The sequence below is a fragment of the Trachurus japonicus genome, chromosome 13 (genome assembly GCF_045865225.1).
Source record: "Trachurus japonicus isolate A0001 chromosome 13, Traja_1.0".
NCBI lineage: Eukaryota > Metazoa > Chordata > Actinopteri > Carangiformes > Carangidae > Trachurus > Trachurus japonicus.
The window spans coordinates 2,147,633-2,167,614 of NC_140919.1; the positions used below are offsets into that span (position 1 = coordinate 2,147,633).

The 19,982-nt window shown below is 45.1% G+C and overlaps 1 protein-coding gene across 1 annotated transcript; it reads left to right on the forward strand.

Annotated features, from left to right (window-relative positions):
* Positions 1-17,831: 17,831 nt before the first annotated feature.
* On the forward strand, positions 17,832-19,778 carry LOC146975242 (neoverrucotoxin subunit alpha-like). Its single transcript, XM_085794677.1, has 3 exons — positions 17,832-17,860; positions 18,791-18,867; positions 19,020-19,778. Exons 1-3 carry the CDS (start codon positions 17,832-17,834, stop codon positions 19,574-19,576), a joined length of 663 nt encoding a protein of 220 aa, XP_085650803.1. The 3' UTR covers positions 19,577-19,778.
* The last annotated feature ends 204 nt before the right edge of the window (positions 19,779-19,982 follow it).

Consider the following 19,982-nt stretch of genomic DNA (forward strand, 5'->3'; position numbering starts at 1 on the left):
CGTAGGCTGGGTCCTCCGAAGGCTGCAGCCCCTGAATTGGGACACAGCTCACGTATCCCGGCAACCAGCTCTCCGTCAGAGCGGGTCTTCAGTGCGAGTGGGAACATTGTTACATGTAAGAGAACTTGTCTCAAGCCTGAAAAAGTTGACCAGCTTGTGTTCTTAGCAGTGGCGTATCCAGGATATTTTTACTGGGGTGGCCAAGATGGGACACAAAGCTAGTGTGGGGTGGCCATGGCATAACAAAACTATTGTGATATACGCAGCCGACCGCGGTTCAAATCTTGGCTGGAGGTTCTTTACTGCATGTCACATTACCTCTCTCTCGCCCATGATTTCCTGTCTCATAAATGTCAAGAAGAAAGGTTTACTGGTAAAAAAAAAAAAAACTTTTAAAAAACAGTATTTTTTTCACAGTTCTTGGTACTCTCTGGTTGTTTTAACATGTCGGTTTTTAATCAGTAATTGTTCAGGATAGGGTACAGCTTTTCTAAGAGCCTTGTAGTGGATAAAAGTCCTCACCTCTTCACAATTTGTATCAGGGTAGCAAAATTCACCTGCTCTTAACTCATCCTATAGAATAACATTCATCAATCATTAGCTCATTATCTGTATTACCTGTATTGTTACCTGTGTGTTCTTTACTAATTGAAGCCCTATCTAGTGATTAAATAAACACAGCAATCTAGGCAACAGAAGAAACCCAAAAACTCAAATTAAAGCTTAATATTTAAAGATAGGCCTCATTAAAAAGTGTAGGCCTATCTGTAAGCAAAAGATAAACTATGCTTGTGAGAAAAAACTGAAATTGCTCTTAACATGCTTGGTTTATGTTATTATTTATCTTACATCTAAATTTGTTGGAGATACTGGAATTTGATTTTTTGGTTTGTTTTTTGCCAGCACACGTGTGTTTTTGTTTAATCACAAGATGCTGCCTAAATTAGTAAAGCAAACGTAGGTAACAATACAGGTGACACAGATGGTGGCTGTTGTAGGGCAGTGTTATGCAATCTATAGCGCCCTCTGGCGGCACGGATGTTTACTTACTTACTTCCTTCAGGTAACATGCCTCAGTCCTGTTATGTGCGCAGCCTGTGAATACACGTTACTGAGACACAGCGTGACTCTGTCTGTTATTCACGCACCTACACTTGCAACATGGTGTCAGAAGCTGTACTGGAACCCAGAGTGAGTGCGACTTAACTGTCGCTGGAACAGCGTATGTTTATTTGTTTTGATAGGCTCAGGTAGAAGTTTCAGTTAGCCTGCTAGCATTAGCGTCGCGTCGAGAGATGGCTTCCAACATTCCGCCACCGGAGCCCATGAAGATGACCGGGGATCTTCACAGCAACTGGATTAACTTCCGCTCGGAGTTCGAGGATTATTTGCTTGCGACCGGGATCAACAAGGCAGAGAAACCGGTGCAGGCAGCAACACTCAGGAGGCTAATGGGGAAGGACTGCCATCATGTTTACAAGCACAACCTGGGACTCACAGCGGATGAGCAGAAAGATGCGGGAGTGATACTCGACAAACTGGGACAATACTTCACACCCACCAGAAATGTCATCTTTGAGAGGTATGTTTTTGGCAATCTTAAACAAGAGGAAGGAGAACCTGTAGATGCTTTTGTCACAAGACTGAGGGAGAGAGCGGCCACATGTGAATATGGAGCTATAAAAGACGAGCTCATTAGGGACCGGCTTGTGCTTGGAATAATTGATGAGGGCGCCAGACGACGCATGCTAAGAGAAAAAGACCTCAAGTTGGAGGGGGCCATTGACATTGGCCGAGCAGTGGAGGTGCTGGACAGTAAGTTAAAATCCATGTCACTCAGTAGCTCTATGCCTGGGGAGAGCATCAATGTGGCATATGGACAGCGAACAGGACGGAAACCTACCAGCAGGCCATCCGAGTCCACCAACACATCTGCACAGCCACAAAGAGCCACAGGAGACTGCAAGTACTGTGGCACACTGCACAGACGTGGGAGAGACCTGTGCCCTGCATTTGGAAAGTCATGTCGCCTGTGTGGGACCGCTAATCACTTTGCCAAGGTATGCATGAAAAGAGGCCAACAAGCACGTCAGTTGAATGCTGTGGATGACCCGCTGCTAGTGGACCCGGAGGACAGCGACCACAACGAGAGAGAGGTATACACAGCTGAGAGCGTGGGTGCTGTGAATACTGAAGGGAAAAAGTGGTTTGTGAACCTACCACTGCACAAAGGGGTCCAGCGGTGCCAGCTTGACTCCGGAGCCACCTGCAATGTAATGAGCATTAAAGACAAGGTTAGACTGGCACCAAAAGCACCTCTCCAGAAAAGTCTCACCAGGCTGCGCCTCTACAACAGTGAGTGGATGAGCTCAATGGGCGTGTACAGCACACAGTGTGTTGTCAGAGGCAAGGCACACAAACTGGACTTTGAGATTGTGCGCACCAGCCAAAAGCCCTTGCTTTCAGGGGAAACATGCGAAAGACTTGGCCTGATACGCTTCACCATCCCCGATGAGCTGAACAAAGTGGAACACTGCAAGACAGGTGAGCTAACCAAAGACTGTCTCATTGATACTTACAAGGATGTGTTTACCAGCCCAGTTGAGTCGTTGCCTGGCGACGTTCACTTTGAGCTGGATAGCACAGTTGCCCCTGTCCAGTGCGCACCAAGGAATGTTCCAGTGGCCCTCAAGGCGGCTGTTAAGGCGCAGCTGGACCAATATGAAAAGGATGGACATTTAACCACAGTCACTCAGCCTACAGACTGGATTAGCAATCTGGTCATAGTGAAAAAACCTGACAAGTTAAGGCTTTGCATCGACCCGAAGCCCCTTAACCGCGCCCTGAAAAGGTCCCATTACCTCATGCCTACTTTAGATGACGTGCTATACAAGCTGCCAAAAGCACGCATCTTTACCCTGGTGGATGCACGTGACGCATTCCTGCAGTGCCGCCTAGATGAGGAGAGCAGTCTGATGACAACATTCTGGACGCCGTGGGGTAGAAAGAGATGGCTGAAGCTCCCCTTTGGCGTGTCAGTTGCACCTGAGCTGTACCAGAGAAAACAACATGAGCTGCTGACTGGTTTGAAGGGGATTGAGCCCATAGCCGATGACATCCTCATAGTCGGCTGTGGGGACGAGGAGGAGGAGGCTGTTCGCGACCACGATGCAAACCTTATCGCTCTGATGGACAGATGCAGGGAAGTGAAGCTGAGGCTGAGCATAAAAAAGCTGCAGTTTCGCGTGAAAGAGGTCCGCTTCCACGGCCATGTGCTGTCAGCTGAGGGCCTCAAGGCTGACCCCGAGAAGGTCAGGGCGGTTCTGGACATGCCAAACCCCACGGATGCAAAAGGTGTTCAGCGGTGTGTCGGCTTTGTTAACTACTTGTCAAGGTTCATGCCCCACTTGTCGGAAGTGTGTGAACCGCTGAGGAGGTTGCTGGACAAAGAGGTGCCGTGGCACTGGTTGCCCAAACATGATGCGGCTATGAAGGAAATCAAGGCACTGGTCACGGCGGTACCAGTTCTGCGCTACTATGATGTCAGTAAGCCAGTCACCATACAGAGCGACTCCAGTCAGACGGGGTTGGGCTGCTGTCTGCTTCAAGGGGGACAGCCGGTTGCGTTTGCCTCCCGCGCGCTGAACCAGACAGAGCAGAACTATGCGCAGATCGAGAAGGAGTGCTTGAGCATCGTATTCGCTTGTCAACGCTTCCACTACTACCTATATGGGAGGGGTGATGTGACTGCCGAGACCGACCACCGCCCACTAGTGTCAATCTTCACCAAGCCCCTTCTCAGTGCACCAAAGCGCCTACAAAGCATGCTCCTTACACTACAGAACTACTGCCTCACGGTGGTATATAAGCCAGGCCCTGAAATGTATATAAGTGACACACTCAGCAGGGCCACAACTCCGCCACAGAGGACAGACTCTCAGTACAGACGTGACATGGTCTGCAGCATGCAGCAGGAGCAGTATGACGCGGCAGCCATTCGGCAAGCAGACTACCTAAACGTCACCAGCCAACGCTTCGCACAGATTCGACAACATACAGAGGAGGATGTGTGTCTTCAAACACTCAAGTCGGTGGTGCTGGGAGGATGGCCAAGTCACAAAGAGGAGAGCCCCATTGCCATCAGAGATTACTGGGCCATCAGGGATGAAATAAGCGCACAGGACGGTGTGCTTTTTCGGAGCCAGCGCGTCATCATTCCGAAAGCTATGCGTCCTGAGATGCTGAGACGGATCCACTACAACCACGTGGGGGGTGAGGCATGCTATCGACAGGCCCGCGACACACTCTACTGGCCTAATATGCAAGGTGGGATTAAAGACTATGTGCAGCAGTGCTCGGTGTGCAATGAGTATGCACATGAGCAACAGAAGGAGACTATGATGTCACACCCGCTCCCCACACGTCCCTGGCAGCTGGTGAGCATTGACCTGTTCAGCTATGCAAGGCAGGACTTCCTGCTCATGGTGGATCACTATTCTGACTTCTGGGAGATTGATCTGCTCCCAGACCTGACAGCAGAGACGACGATCAGACGGTGCAAGGCGCAGTTTGCACGGTACGGCATCCCTGACCGGGTCATTTCTGACTGTGGAGGTCAGTTTGACTGCCGAGAGTTTCGGTTGTTTGCGGGTGGGTGGGGCTTTGAACATGTTATGTCGTCCCCAAGGCACCCGAAGGCGAACGGCAAAGCAGAGTCCGCGGTGAAGATTGTGAAGGGCCTATGCAGGAAAGCAGACCGTGGCAACGAGGACCCCTGGAAGGCTTTTCTTCACTGGAGGAACACGCCCACTGAGGGCATGCGCTGCAGCCCTGCACAACGGCTGATGGCACGGAGGCTGAGAACTCTCCTCCCTGTGGCTGACCAGCTGCTGGAGCCTCAGGTCGTCACAGGGGTCACTGACAAGCTGAGGATGAAGCATCAGGCTGCAAAGCTGGTGTATGACAGATCTGCGAGGGATCTTCCGGAGCTGGACGTAGGCCAGCCCATCAGGATGAAACCGCTTCCAGGTGACAGGACGGGCAGATGGAGGAGAGGTGTATGCCTGCAGCAGGTGGGGCCACGGTCCTATCTTGTCGACGTGGAGGGAACCGCCTATCGTCGCAACAGAGTTGACCTCCGTCCAGCTGAGGTTGCACTTTCACGGACTTCAGCCCACACAGAACAGCCACCTGAGCTGCCTGGGGACACAGGTGCAGCTGTGGGGGGCCATGCAGGTGGGGCCAGCGCAGTGGAGGTCATCAGCAGCCCTGCAACATCTTCAGGGTCATCAGCCTTGAGGTCGCCGCCATCTTCTCCACGGGCTGTGACCACACCATGCCGTGAGTTACAGGCCCGGGCCTTCACCCGGAGCGGGAGGCATATTAAGCCTCCAGACAGACTTGACCTCTAGGTCATATGCACACACACACACACAAGTGGATGGTATATGATAAAAAAAAAAAAAAAAAAAAGGGGGGGGAGACAGTACACAGAAGATGTTATGTTCACTTAAAATGTTTGGATGCAGTTATTCGGTCTTTATTATTCTGCAAAAGTTGAGAGACTATTCTGTCTTTATTATTCTGCAAAAGTCTATAGACCATTTCCATTGCACTACTTTGATGTTGTTAATCTGTGTTATATTCTGCTAAAGAAAGGGAGATGTTGTAGGGCAGTGTTATGCAATCTATAGCGCCCTCTGGCGGCACGGATGTTTACTTACTTACTTCCTTCAGGTAACATGCCTCAGTCCTGTTATGTGCGCAGCCTGTGAATACACGTTACTGAGACACAGCGTGACTCTGTCTGTTATTCACGCACCTACACTTGCAACAGTGGCCAGATGGCTAGGGATGAGCAAGTAGCTACACCATTGTCTCTTCAACCATATAAAAATTATCTGTATGCAGCCTATGGAGTGGGTGGGACTTTAACCTGTAATTGTAAGCCTAAAACTGGAAGAAGTTGCTATTATTATTATTATTAGAAAACTATAGTATTTACAGAAAAGCATCAGCACTGAGCTTCAGATTTTTGATCACAAGTAAACAATTTACAGAACAAGTTTCTTAGAAACACAGAACATGGATATTCTTAAGTGCATCTAGGGCTGAACGATTTTGGGAAAAGATCTAATTGCAATTGTTCGGGCAGATATTACAATTCTGATTTGATTCACGATTTTCTTAAAATCAAGCTTCAGTGCAATATTCATTATGTATAGTTATGTACAAACATGACAGAAAATTACAGCATGACATTAAAACATTAAATGCCATGCTCTAATGCAAGAATGAAAACTAAAGTTAAGTAGTGGGGGCCAGAGATGTTCACAAGTCTTTTTTTTTTTTTTTTTTACCAAATCCAAGTCAAGTCTCAATTCTCTAAAAAATAAAAATCTCCTGTCTCCTCTGGTTGTAATGACGCTTCTATCATCTGCTGCTTTCCGGTCTACTAAGAATAGGTACTGCACAGCTATAGTCCTATTTCACAGCAAACATATTAACAGGAGGACTTAGCCTAGGCTACAGCAGCCTGATGTGTGTCAGTTATGCAGCAGCTCGTCCCGACCCTGTGACGGAAGGTCTGACCACAAACGGACGTTAACTTGTGCCTCACTGGTGTCGCTGGTTCAGTCACCTGTCTGTCACTCACCTGCAGCTGACTGCGCAGTCAGAGGATCTGCTGTTCCTCTCTCTTTAGCCTGGTGTTTGACTGCACTCTGTATAAAGTGTGTTCATTTCAACACTGTACAAGTAGCGCGATATAGCGCATTTACCGTTTATTAGCGGTCAAGCGCGACCTATGCGCCCGTATGTGTGTGTGTGTGTGTGTGTGACAGAGAGAGAGAGAGGGAGAGAGAGAGAGAGAGCGGAGCGAGGCACAGCTACAGTGACTGTGTGTAGAGGAGTGTGTGACAGCGTTCCTCTTGTTTCTTGTGTTGACGAACTTAACCAACAACTACCTATCAAATTTGGGGTGGCCACAGGGGTGGCCAATGAGTTTTCAGGGGTGGCCAGTGCCACCCCAGGCCACCCCCCAGAATCGCCATTGGTTCTTAGCTCTCAACTTGTGAAAAATGTGAAACAAAACATCACAAAGTTGTGTTCCTACTAAACCTCTCAAACAGTTTACACTTACTTTTAGTTGTTACTTGAAAGGCATACCTGAATGTTACTTGAAGCAACATTGTTTACATCATTTCTTTGCACTTTATACTTGATACTACATACTTGAAACTGATTATTATGTGGACCATTTGTCCACTGGATATTTGTGTTTTATATTATTTTTTTAATGTATTTTTTACTGTATGGAATTAAATGTGTTTGGTAAATAAAAGGAGAAAAGATAAGAGAAATTGCCATTCATTTCATATATAATGTTAAGACAAAATAATATATCGGGATATATATCGTTATCGGGATATAAAATTGTCTATATCAGGATATTAAAAAAAATCCATATCGCACAGCTCTAGGTTGAACTGCTCCTGAACCAACAGAGTGTTTGACCTGAACAGTCCCAGAGACTGTAGACACCTGTTGAGTGTGGACACACAAATAACAACACAGCAACAAGAATCAAAGCATGTCCACTGCTCAGAGACATTCGTCTCCCAGCGTCTCCAACCAAGGAGGAAATAAGAGACAGAAACCAGGCGGCATCATCAGGTCTCTGTCTGGTCAGATATTGATTTATTTGTATTTGTATTTATTTATTTGCACCATAAAAAACGACAATTACAAAAAACAGAAATGAAAGAAGAATAGTAAGTGCAGGAGAGGTTAAAAAACCCTACATGGGCTTATAAGAAGCACCTCCCCAAGAAATATACACATTCAGAGGATGAATCAACAACAGCAATTGATGATCAATAATCAGCTCAGTCTCTCTGAGATCCTGGTCTTGTCCTGATGAGATGTGTTATTGTGTTGAGGAGACAGTCAATCACAGTGTGACATCCAGATGTCCTCATTGTCCAGAGGCCTGGAGCTGTCAATCAGAAGAAAGTGAGTGTAGTGAACAGTGTAATAATCAGTGTTTGTGGCTGAATGTGTGTGTGATCAAACAGCTGTTTTCAGACTGTGTGTGTGCTGACTCCAGATCAGATGAAGCCACAAAGTGGCTCCTTAATGAAAGTCTCCAGCAGCTGGAGCTTCACTTCCTGTCTGAGTCCATGTGCTCTCAGGTGAGCCTGGTTCTCTCTGCTCTACAGTTTCTCTGCTTCCTCTGGACTCTGACTTCAAGTCCAGTCAAAATGTGTGGACAGGTTTGATGGAGCTCAGGACTGGTCCTGAGGACGGCTGCTTTATTCCACATGATGTGACTGATCACAGTGAGTCAGTGTGTTGCAGCTGATCTGTGTGAAGAGCAGAGAAGAACAGAGTCATTGATCATGAGATCCTGATCCGTCCTGTCACTGTGATCAGATGGTTTCTATTAGAGCTCCTTCATCCACTCACTGCTGCTGTGGCTCCTGTGGAAACCTGCTCACAGCCTCATTCTTCAGCTTCCTGGGGAGTTTTCTTCAAACAAACACAAGTTGTGTTCACACTCAGTGTTTCTCACTAAACTTACTGGGTCTTATTCATGAAACGTGAGCAGTGGAAATTTACGTGGATTTCCGCATTCATCTTTTAGTAGTGCTGATCTTTTCGTAGCTACTCACAAAATCTACACCTGCTCCCGACTGTGTGTAGCGCTTGTGTAAATGTAGGAACGCACAGAAATGTTGTTTGTCACTGTTGGAAATTACAATTTTAAATGGTATTACTCTTTCTGATATTGAAAATACGCAGATGCCTTTGAAACACGTCATTTAAACATGACAAACGATTAGAAATATTTGGAGAGAGAGACGTTTTAGGGATCGATTACGCACACACGTCAAGGCTCCATCTAATGATGATAATAACCCTCTGGTCAGAGGTGGGTAGTAACGCGCTACATTTACTCCGTTACATTTACTTGAGTAACTTTTTGGATAAATTGTACTTCTAAGAGTAGTTTCAATGCAGCATACTTGTTACTTTTACTTGAGTATATTTCTTCAGAAGAAGCGGTACTTTTACTCCGTTGCATTGAGCTTCATTCCGGTCGCTACTCGCTACTTTTTCTTATCGATCCAATGTGCAAATTGTTTATTTTTTAATGGAGATACTTCCGAGCCTCTGTCACATGACTGCGTTTCACCAATCAGATGTAGCCACTCGCGACGTTTGACTCCGTGTAACCAATCAGACAGAGCCAGGGAGTCACATGACCGCACACAAAATATCTGCGGTAAACAGGACGGCCACTCCCCAGATAGCACACATACGTCGTGCCGACGTATTCCCGACGCATCAAGTTCCGTCGCCAAGACGTCGCATGGAGAGCGTTTGCTCATTGGCAAGATATCGCCGAGACGTCGGCCTTTGATCGAGCTCAACCACCGGCCGACGTCTCGGCGATCAATAAAAGCAGGAGCAGGAGCGCCAGGCGCTCCATATATTTAGCCTATAAATAATTCATACGACCTTTATTCATTTAGGTCGGGCCTTTTGAACTAGGTAGCCTACAATATTCTACAATCCTACGTAATAAATAAATAAATTATAATCCCTGTGTGCTGCATGTACAATTAAGAGGCAAAAGTCAAGTTTAAAAAAAACTTTATTCATGCTTCACTCAGGTTAGGCTACAAAACAGCATAAATTCAATCAATAAAACCGTCATCAATAGATTATAACTTGTGACTCCTCTTCATCAGCATCTCACTCCTCGAAGGCTCCGCTGGCCCCTGACGAATCAAATGGCATTAGGCCCCCCCCTCCTCATTTCATCTGCAGAGGCTGAGAACTGCGGTGAGGAAGAAAAAGAGGAGAAAGATGAGGAAGAGATGTCAGGGCCAGAACAGCAGAGTCACGGAGTGTCTACACGTACAAAGTGTGTGTGTGTTAACGATTAGAAATGACTGAAGAGGGACAGGTTTTATGGATATGACGTGCTCAAATAAATCAATAACAAAGTCATTCAAAAAACACACTTTTGCGTGTCTGGTTAGCGCAAGCACAATGATCTACTATGAGTAATATGCTAAATGACAACACGCGCAAACCGCAGTATTTAAATGAGGGTTTTGCGCGTAACCGTTTCCGCCATGGAGAGTGTGGACAGAGAGCTGGATGGATACAAACGCAGAATAAAAATTTGATCCAACGCATTAATAGAGAGAGGGACAGATAAACATATTGTGGAGCTGCACCATAATAAAACCTCAGCAAAGGGTGAGCTGCTCTGATCAGTGTTTAGCAGCAGCTGCAGGTAACTGGGAGACCTGCTGTCATTCATTGAGCTGGAGCTGCGCGCTATGGCACAGAGCTCAGGTGTGGGACACTCAGGCCACTCGGATCTAAACGTGCTGACCAGGGGGATCACAGACGGAATGAAAGCGGTGACGTCTCTCAGCCCCGGTCCCAGAGCTGAGCAGCCCGGTACTGGAGAGGGAGGAGAGTAGAGGAGAGGAGAGGAGCGCACTGGACGAGAGAGATGCCACGTGCGTAACGGCGCTTAAATTACTTTGATCGCATGATCAACAAAGCTATTTAACCATCTGAACACAACTACTGGGCTCATCATTCATCACATACAGCTTGGCCTGATGGTTTTATATCGCAAAGCAGCAGAGGACAACGATATCGCTGCTTTCCTGTGCGCACTGCGCAGCTCTCAATTTAAAGGGCAAGACGGCGTGGTTTGGCCTTTAACTCGTTAATTATTCCATTAGTCCAGTTTCTCCGCGAGCCGGTGCAGGTGTCGCAACGCATCACCTGACGGCGATTTTTACAAATGTATTGACTGATCGATAACATGTTAGAAGCTATAGACTATAACAAAAACAAAAAATGCATCAAATTTTTGGGTATGCCAGCTTCCTCTGTGGGTGGCACTGGCACACCCGTGGCTACGCCATCTCAGCTGCCTACAGCTGTTGCTGTTACTGTTTTTAACAAAGACAAAAACAGCGCTTGATTGCTGAAAGGCAAAGCCCGTGTGGCGCTGGCAGCGGCCACAAATAAGGACGCACTCACACGGGCCAGTTGTTCCGTGCTGAAGCCCGAATGCCCCCTCCCCTGTCCCCTGCTGGCCCGCACTCACACCACCTCCAACCCAAGCTGCTCAAGCACGGTTGCCTCCGTTGTTATATAGAGGGATTAATTGTTTACCAACACGGTGGATGTGCGCTTTAACCTGACTGCAGAAAGAACGGAGCCTTTTAACACCAGCGGTGATGAGGCGCTGACATCAAGGTGGTTGTGTCCACACACCCGTACTGGTTTATGTGACTTAAGGTGACATGTCGGCGCAGGAGGGAGTGGGAGCCTGGATGCGAGCCAGTCTCCTTCAACCATGCACGGAAAAGGGGAATGATAGGAAAGGTTTTTCTAATTTATTGAGAAACGATGCCCACGTCAGCAATGCATGACAATAAACATGTGGTTCATTTGTCCCCTCAAGTTACATAAACCAACACAGCGTGGACACACACAACTCCAGTGACGCCGGTGACGTGTAGAAAAAGTGTTTCCATTACACTTTTGCGATACAAGTTTGTATCGATACGTCTCAAAAACCACCTCATGAGAGCGTAAAAACTTTTTTGCGATATTTGAGAGTTTTTTCTAAATGTAGGTGTTTCCATTACCAGTTTTTAATTTCGATATTTAGGTTTTGCGCATTTTAAGGGGTAATGGAAACGCACCTAGTGACAGTTTCCTCATCACTAAACTTGAACCACCATCCTCCCTCACTCACGTCGTGACGACAGGACAAAGCCTTTTGGACATAGGCTACCTACCTTATATTGTAGCTGATATGCTGTGTTTTCCTCTCTGTATGCCTCTCGTTTCAGTTTTTGCCCCGGTCAATCATCTGGTGCGCATCCGCTGTTTATCAGGCGCTTGCTCACTCGCTCACTGCTCTGCAAAATAAAAAGGAAAAAACACGGCGCGGTGCGGCGGAGAATTGGTAAAGAATTAAGGAGTGCTGGAATAAACAATGTGTCTTATTTAATGACCAGTGAGATGACAAGTCTTCGTGGTTGCTGCTCTGTGCAGTGTCCGGTCTTGTCATAAATCACTGACAAATCAACCTGATTAAATCTCAGCAACAATCACACTCTCTAGCCCTTTCCCTCTGCCATCGTGTAAAACTTCACTTCCCTGCCTGCCACTTCTTTCTGTAATTTTGATAAGCATACACATTTGTTTTTACCAGTTTCAATTGTCTCAACAGTTAACCAGAGTAGCCTAATATCATTCTCAAGTCAGCTGCCAATCTGCAGGGACAGCGCGTGTCATAAGCGCGAGGACAAAAATGTAGCCTAAAAAGCGTCTGCTATCTATGTAACCATGGTGAGCTCCAGAGACCGAGTCTCCCTCCTTCACTCATCCGCACACCAGCGCCTTGTGCCCGGGCAGCAGGCCGGCCAGCCCCCCCTCTAGTTCTGGAGCTTTTTTTTTTTTTTTTTTTTTGCTTTGACAACGGCTTACCGGTCCCGTCACTTCTACCTTTTTCCAGCCAGATAACGTCCAATAGAGGGGAAAAAATAGGACTTAACATTTTATTGGTGTCGGCTGTAACCGTTATGTTAGGATAACTAACGTTAAGTTAAACTAACGTTAACGCCAAATACAGTTAAATAAGCTGGCACCTGTGCTGGTAGCCTATTATTTCGACCGCGTTGTACCTCGCCACTCACCGGAAACCTTTAACTTTTACAAAATAAACAAAATAGGCCTAACTTTTCTCTTTTTTTGGCAATATATCCCAAGTAACTTACCTGAAACGCACTCCGTCGACGTCTCTGGACCAACTGACAGGAGGTCCCGCCGTCTGTGGGCAGGTCTGCGGCCGACTTAAAGCCGACGCACCAGAGACGTTTGATGAGCTGGCACAAATGAGTATCAAATTTGAAGATATTCGCCCATGAGCCGATGCTTGACAGATGTTATAAATTATAGGGCCGACGTCCAACCTCAGGCCGACGTTGGCCAGACGTACGTGTGCTATCTGGGTCTAGCCAGGCTAGCGCCGCCTACTGGTTCCGGCAAATTTCATTTGCCTCAACCATGTAGTCAGGAAACTAGCAATGCGTTTCGGTTTGCTCCGTCCGCCAGAGCGGACGGACCAATCAGCGAACAGACGGGTAAGTGAAGGCGATGACGTTGAACTCAAGCGCTCAAGATTAACCTATGAGCTTAACCGGTGTATAGCACACGTGACCACCAAGCAGCAGCGATTAGTTGAAGCAAATGTAAGCAACCGCCTCCCGGAAGCAAACGAATCCCTATGGCTCGTGTTCAGACGCTATATGAAATGTAATGAAATAAGCGGCTGATGCATCAGGCTACGGCCACTCCGCCTCAAATTTGAGAAACTGCGGCTACTAAATGATTAGGATGACGTTGTGGATAATGTCAGTGAAGGCAAAGATATTCAATATAAACCGTCTTTGGTGAAGGTTCTCAGTCATCCAGGTCATCTTATTCTTCTTCCTCCCCAGGAAGTTTAAACCCCATACACACCTGGAGACACACTGCTTTGTAAAAAAAATTTAATTTAGGCTATTGTCTTAGTTGTTAAATGTTGTTCTTTGGCAATATCTGATTTTTTTCATTGCTATTATATTTTTGTGTATTTTTGAAAAATTTATTTCAAATAAGTAGTTAATTACAATTAACCATGATGTGTCCACTGAAGTGGACATCAAGTCCAACACAAGTCACGTAATTGCTTTACCTTTTCTTGTGACTGTTCCGGTTGTAAATTATATTATGAATTTAAAAATACATTCCTTTGCTCGATTTATAGGCTACTCATTTAAAAATATACACTTCTGTGCAGATTAGCGGTAATTGGCCAGATAGCAGAGGTAGGATGAGGGAGCTGTGGAAGATGTGCACTGTTAACCTGGCCACACTCAACACCAAATACATCTGCATGCAATGCTGTGTGCCAGTGTGCCCTGGATGCTTTGCCACCTTTCATAAAACCTAGGTTTGATGAACTGAGCATATTATTGAGGTGAGGAAGACGTGTTTGGAGATGAAGAGACAAATATTTCAGTTCTTGTTGCCGAAAACATATTAATTCTAGTATAATGGCATGGTAATACCAGTCCTGCATCCTTAAAGAAGTATGGTAACTAATAATAATAATGTTCTTCTTGTTGGGGATGTTTTGAAACAAAGAATTGGCTTAGGTGTAAGCTTCAGAGTTGTGAGAGTCGTTTGTTCTCTTATTCAGGCCTATACACAATAGGCCTATTTATGTGTAAAAATATGTAAAAATGTTTTGCAAAGCATACAATTAAATTCTAGTTAATGAATGAACCATAAATCGCAATTTTGATTCATCTTTACATTAAATTCATATTGTTTTATGTGAGTGCTTAGGCGCATGTAGTCCACTGGAGTGGACATGTCTGTAACTCTCTGAAAAAATCATGTTTGAAAAGTTTTTTTTTTTTTTTTTTTTAACTTTTTTTTCATGCCCCAAGAAGGATAAAAACTAGGGCCGGGACTCGATTAAAAAAATTAATTGAATTAATTAGAGGCTTTGTAATTCATTAATCGCAATTAATCGCATATAAATATTTGACCTGAGAACAGTGAGAAGCACATGGATTTTAGTATACCATTGAATGACTGAATACATAAGCTTAAACAACAAAACATTGTTTTTTTTCAAGGTGGTACTTAACCAAGACCAACAGACTAGGGATGCAAATTATCGATTAATTCATTAATCGATAATTGATACATACAGATTAAATGGTCTTTCCTTCCAATACACTATGATGATTACTGTAGTATTTAACTAGGCTACTTAAATCACAGTAGCATAAACTGATTTGTTGAACTCAGCCTGATGTAAACGTTAATAAAACTCAGTAACCAATCACACAGGCAGCTCCATGTTGTCCCTGTATGATGTTCAGGGACAGGTCAGGCAGTGTTTCCCACAGGATTTCAGGAGGGGGGAGGGGGGCGATATAGCGCTGCAGCTGAGCAATTAGCGCGATTTTAGCGTGCGCCCCTGTCTGTGTATCTATGTGCAGGCAGAGATCAGAGATGGTGTTTTAAATAATAGGGGTGTAACGATACACAAAAGTCACGGTTCGGTACGTACCTCGGTTTTGAGGTCTCGGTTCGGTTCATTTTCGGTACAGTGAGAGAACCAAATGCAAAACATAAATTTGCTTGTTGTTTATTAGGAATTTTTCTAAACCAAATTTACATGTTTTAGTCAAATGTAATTATTTTACTCACCTACTAATGTTATGTTGTAGGTACATTGTCCCTGGTACAAATAAACGTATAAACTTATTAAACTTAACTTATAAACTTACTAAACCATTATACAAAATATGAAAAATAAAATAATAGCCTACTGTTGTAAAGTGCTGCCTAATAAGTTTAATAAATTATTCTCAGATTAACAAAACATATAAAATAAGCCTTACAATGAATAAAATATTCACAAATAAACAAAACATATAAAATATGATTTAAAAAAAACTTCTCACACAACTTTTTTTTTTTTACATGTAAAGTGCAGCACTAATAGTTAAGCCAGTGACGGACTGACAGGGCAATGTGGGCAAATGCCCCAAACGGCTGCCTGACGATGCAACCGCTCGGCCGCAAATAAATAAATAAATAAATGAATGAATAACGCGGATCATCACGACGGCACAGTGCGTAGTGTCAACACAGCAGCGACGTGTGCTGCTCTGGGCGCATCTGCAGCAGATCCACAGCTGCTGGAGCCCGTGCGCGACACAGACAGAGAGAGAGAGAGAGGAGAGAGGAGCCACAGCCCCCCCCTCCACTCCTACAAGCAGGAGGGTCTTCAGGCCTCTGTTTTCTCGCTAGCGGCAGTATTAGCGGTGGCATAGCGATAGCAGGACGTACATGGGCTGCACGTGTAGCTGCAGGCAGACTGTAAACACACACAACTTCTGTACCGAAACTCACTCGTTCTCAGCGCTGTGCCGAACCGAACGCCCCGTACCGAATCGGTTCAATACGAATACATGTACTGTTACACCCCTATTAAATAACCATGCTAGCGTTTCACCAGCTCTCATCTCTGCCAGTCAGCCTCTCAAACTGCTGCCTCTCTCGCGGCAGACACAATGCTACATGAACTAGTTCAAAGTTCAGTTCATAAATTTTAACTCATTGAGTGCCAACCACGTAATTTCTCGTTTTTCGTTCCCATGCGTTGAGTGCCAAAAACGAAATTTTTCATTTTTTGCTTCTTTTTTTTTAATTATGAAAATAGACACTTTAATACACATTATATGTAAATTTGGGGACTCTACGACGAGGAGAACTGAAATAGATGACGATCAAAGTCACATGACAGCTCATGATCTGGAAGTTTTTATCATAACTCAGCTTCTGCAAACGGAGTTCTGCATGTGGATGCAGTCTGTATGTGAACCTGTGTCTATGTGCCGGCAGAGATGAGAGATGGTGTTTTTTAAGAATCATGCTAGCGTTTCACCAGCTCTCATCTCCGCCAGTCAGCCTCTCAACCTGCCGCCTCTCTCGCGTGAGGGGGAAAAAAAAGAAAAGAAATTTTAGACAATTTTTTTTTTTTCTGTGAGAGTGGGAAACACTGGTGATCATAATGATAATGAGAAAAGAAAATGCATTAACTAAGGCTCAACCTATGCTGAGATTCGAACCCATAATTGAGGAGGGTTCTGCTTAGTGAGTGAGCAGCTCTATCAGGTGAGCTGTACATCAGCCATGTAGCCATGTCCTGTCTGCCGTCTTTAGGAGTTGGCCAGCGGTAAAACAACTGGTCCCAACCGACTTTGATCTTGATCTCATCAGCAGGACTGCATCTTCACGCAGCGGTCGCAGTCACCTCGGTCTCGGTCCGTCCGTTGTGGCATTTGCCCACATCCCCCTATGGCCAGTCCGTCACTACTCCTGTTTCATAGCGTAAATGCAACATTGTTTTGCACGTGTGATGTCGGATTTTGCTTCTGTAACAATATAACCTGCCTATACAACTTCATGTGTTGATACAACCATGCTCCTCTACAGCTGAGGCTGGGAAGAGACTCCTCCTCCTGTGGCTGGTTACATGCTGCTATTCCAACATGCCGCTATTTCGACATTGACTTCTAATTGTCGGAATAGCGGCATTAACATTATTTTTCAAACGTCCCACTATTCCGACTTTATTTTTTCATTGTCGGAGTAGAGGCACTTTACTATTTTTCAAACATTCCGCTTTTCCGACATTGATTGATTACGTTATAGTCAGACGTGTCCTTCTGTTTTTTGTTTTTTTTTCATCTGAGACACTGTTTCTCATACACAAATACATAGGCCTATTAGAGAAGAAAAAACCAACCCTCCAAGTTTAAAAACACACAGGCAGCTGAGATTTGGGAGGTTTTTGTTTTAATTGTAGCTTATTAAAATGCAAGATCATTTTTCTGACTGATGTATTGCCCGATGCCACAAAGAGATGGACTTTTATAGGTCGCCTGTATTTACTATTATCAGCGCATGTCAAACACGTTTTGAACAGCTTACATTACACAAAACAAACGGCTACACAATGCAAATCAGCAACGACATATTAATAGGCCTACGTGAAAAAAGACCGTGTTTTACTCGGCCTTCATCAATTCATGTCAAACAAGTTTTGTGATGACGCGAGCAAACAGCTCGCTCAGGAAACGGGATAAGAGCCGGCATGTTTTATTCTCACATCCCAGTAATGATCCTGATAACGCGGATCAAGTTCAGTCACGATGAAGCAGAGGATCATCATCATCATCAGGTCTCAGTGAACGGCACGATTTTTTTAACGCGCGATTAACGCTGAGAAGCTGCTTCTCTCCAGACGTGACCACACAGACAGGTGTGTGTGTGTGTGTGTGTGTGTGTGTGTGTGTGTGTGTGTGTGAGTTACTATGGTTACCGCGGCGCTCCCGTCCCCCAGATATTTCTGCAGCTGGATTGACATGATCCGGTCTGAGACATGAGACTCGCATGTGTAGGAGGAAGTTGTAGTTGCTGTTGTTGTGGTTGTGGTGCGCGTGAAGATAATTTAAAAATAAATTATTAATATTCGAACATCATATTTTCATATTTGAATTTCATTTTAATCACTATAATTCAAATATACATTCGAATTTCAAATATTCATTGACAGTCCTAGTACACAGTAGAGACAGACAGGAAAGGGGGAGGCAGAGAGAGGGGGAATGACATGCAGGAAACGACGGTCCGACGCGGGATTCGAACCGGGGCCGATGCTTACGATCAAATCTGAGTTTCCCGCACCGTTCATGAATCTGGAGTAGAGTTTCAGTAGCGTGAGTTTGTTCAAATCTACACAGATTTACTAACGTTTCATGAATGAGACCCACTCTTCTTCTTTCCTGGTGCATTGTGGGATATCTGGGCTGGTCAGCTCCACCTGTTGTGTCTTCATCTTCTTTGCTGTGACGTGTGTTTGTGCAGCTTGAGAGTCAGAGAGTGAAAGTGTGTGTCTCACACTGCAGTGACATCACATGGAGAAAAGACATGATGAAGTGTTTCCTCCTGGTCTCCTCCTGCTCTGTATCATCACTAGATAAAGACTCCAGCTCCTTCTTCTCTGTGCTCAGTGTTCATCCATACATACCAGCCTCCATGTGAACACAGTGATAAAACAGTGTGTGTGTGAGAGCCATGTAATGTCCATGTGTGCATGCTGACAGAGAAGGTGCTGCTCTGACCCCCCTCCTCCTTTCAGGGTGGAGCCTGCTGGAGTCCCATGGTTGACACCAGGTCTGAGGAAGTGTAAGTCTGTTTTTACTTTGATTCATGGAAACAAAGCAGCTCATTCAACCATCTTCACACTGTCACATCACTGACCTCATGAGTCTTCATCAAACTGTCAATAACTGATCACATGATCAATAACTGCAGCTGTGTCTTGTTCTCTCCATCAGATTCCTGTCCACTCACAATCGACACAAACACAGTGAACACAAACATCAAACTGTCTGACAACAACAGGAAGGCGACACGTGTGGAGGAGGATCAGCCATATCCTGATCATCCAGACAGATTTGACCTGTGTCCTCAGCTGCTGTGTTCAACTGGTCTGACTGGTCGCTGCTACTGGGAGGTCGAGTGGAGAGGAAACGTTGATATATCAGTGAGTTACAGAGGAATCAGCAGGAAAGGAGACAGTGATGACTGTGTGTTTGGACTGAACGATCAGTCCTGGAGTCTGATCTGCTCTGATGATGGTTACAGTGTCTGTCACAATAACAGACAGACATATATCACCTCCTCCTCCTCCTCCTCCTCCTCCTCCTCCTCCTCCTCCTCTGTCTCTAACAGAGTAGCAGTGTATGTGGACTGTCCTGCTGGCTCTCTGTCCTTCTACAGAGTCTCCTCTGACTCACTGATCCACCTCTACACCTTCAACACCACCTTCACTCAACCTCTGTATCCTGGGTTTAGACTGGAGTGGTCTGGTTCCTCAGTGTCTCTGTGTTGAGTGCATCAGAGTCTCCTCCTGTCACAGAAACCTTCTCACTGTTGAACAGACAGTTCAGTCTCTACATGTCTGTCTCTGTCTCTGTCTCTGTCTCTCACTCACGTTTTCACATTCATGTATTAAATCAGTTGATGTTTTAAACTCTTCTCAGTGACTCTTGTAAACTTCTTCCTCTTCCTTTAAAGATGGAAGCGTCGATTATGGATTATGGAAACAAACAAACATACTATAAGAGACTTTCATTTATCCCACTTACGGGAAATGTACTTGTTACGGCAGCAATAAACAACAAGCAAGAGTAAAGAGAATATAAATACTATGTTTACTCTTGTGGGCTACTAAAAATCATTGTATTGTATGTATTGACCTCTATTTGCTTAGAAGTGTAAAATAGTCCACTTCTGTC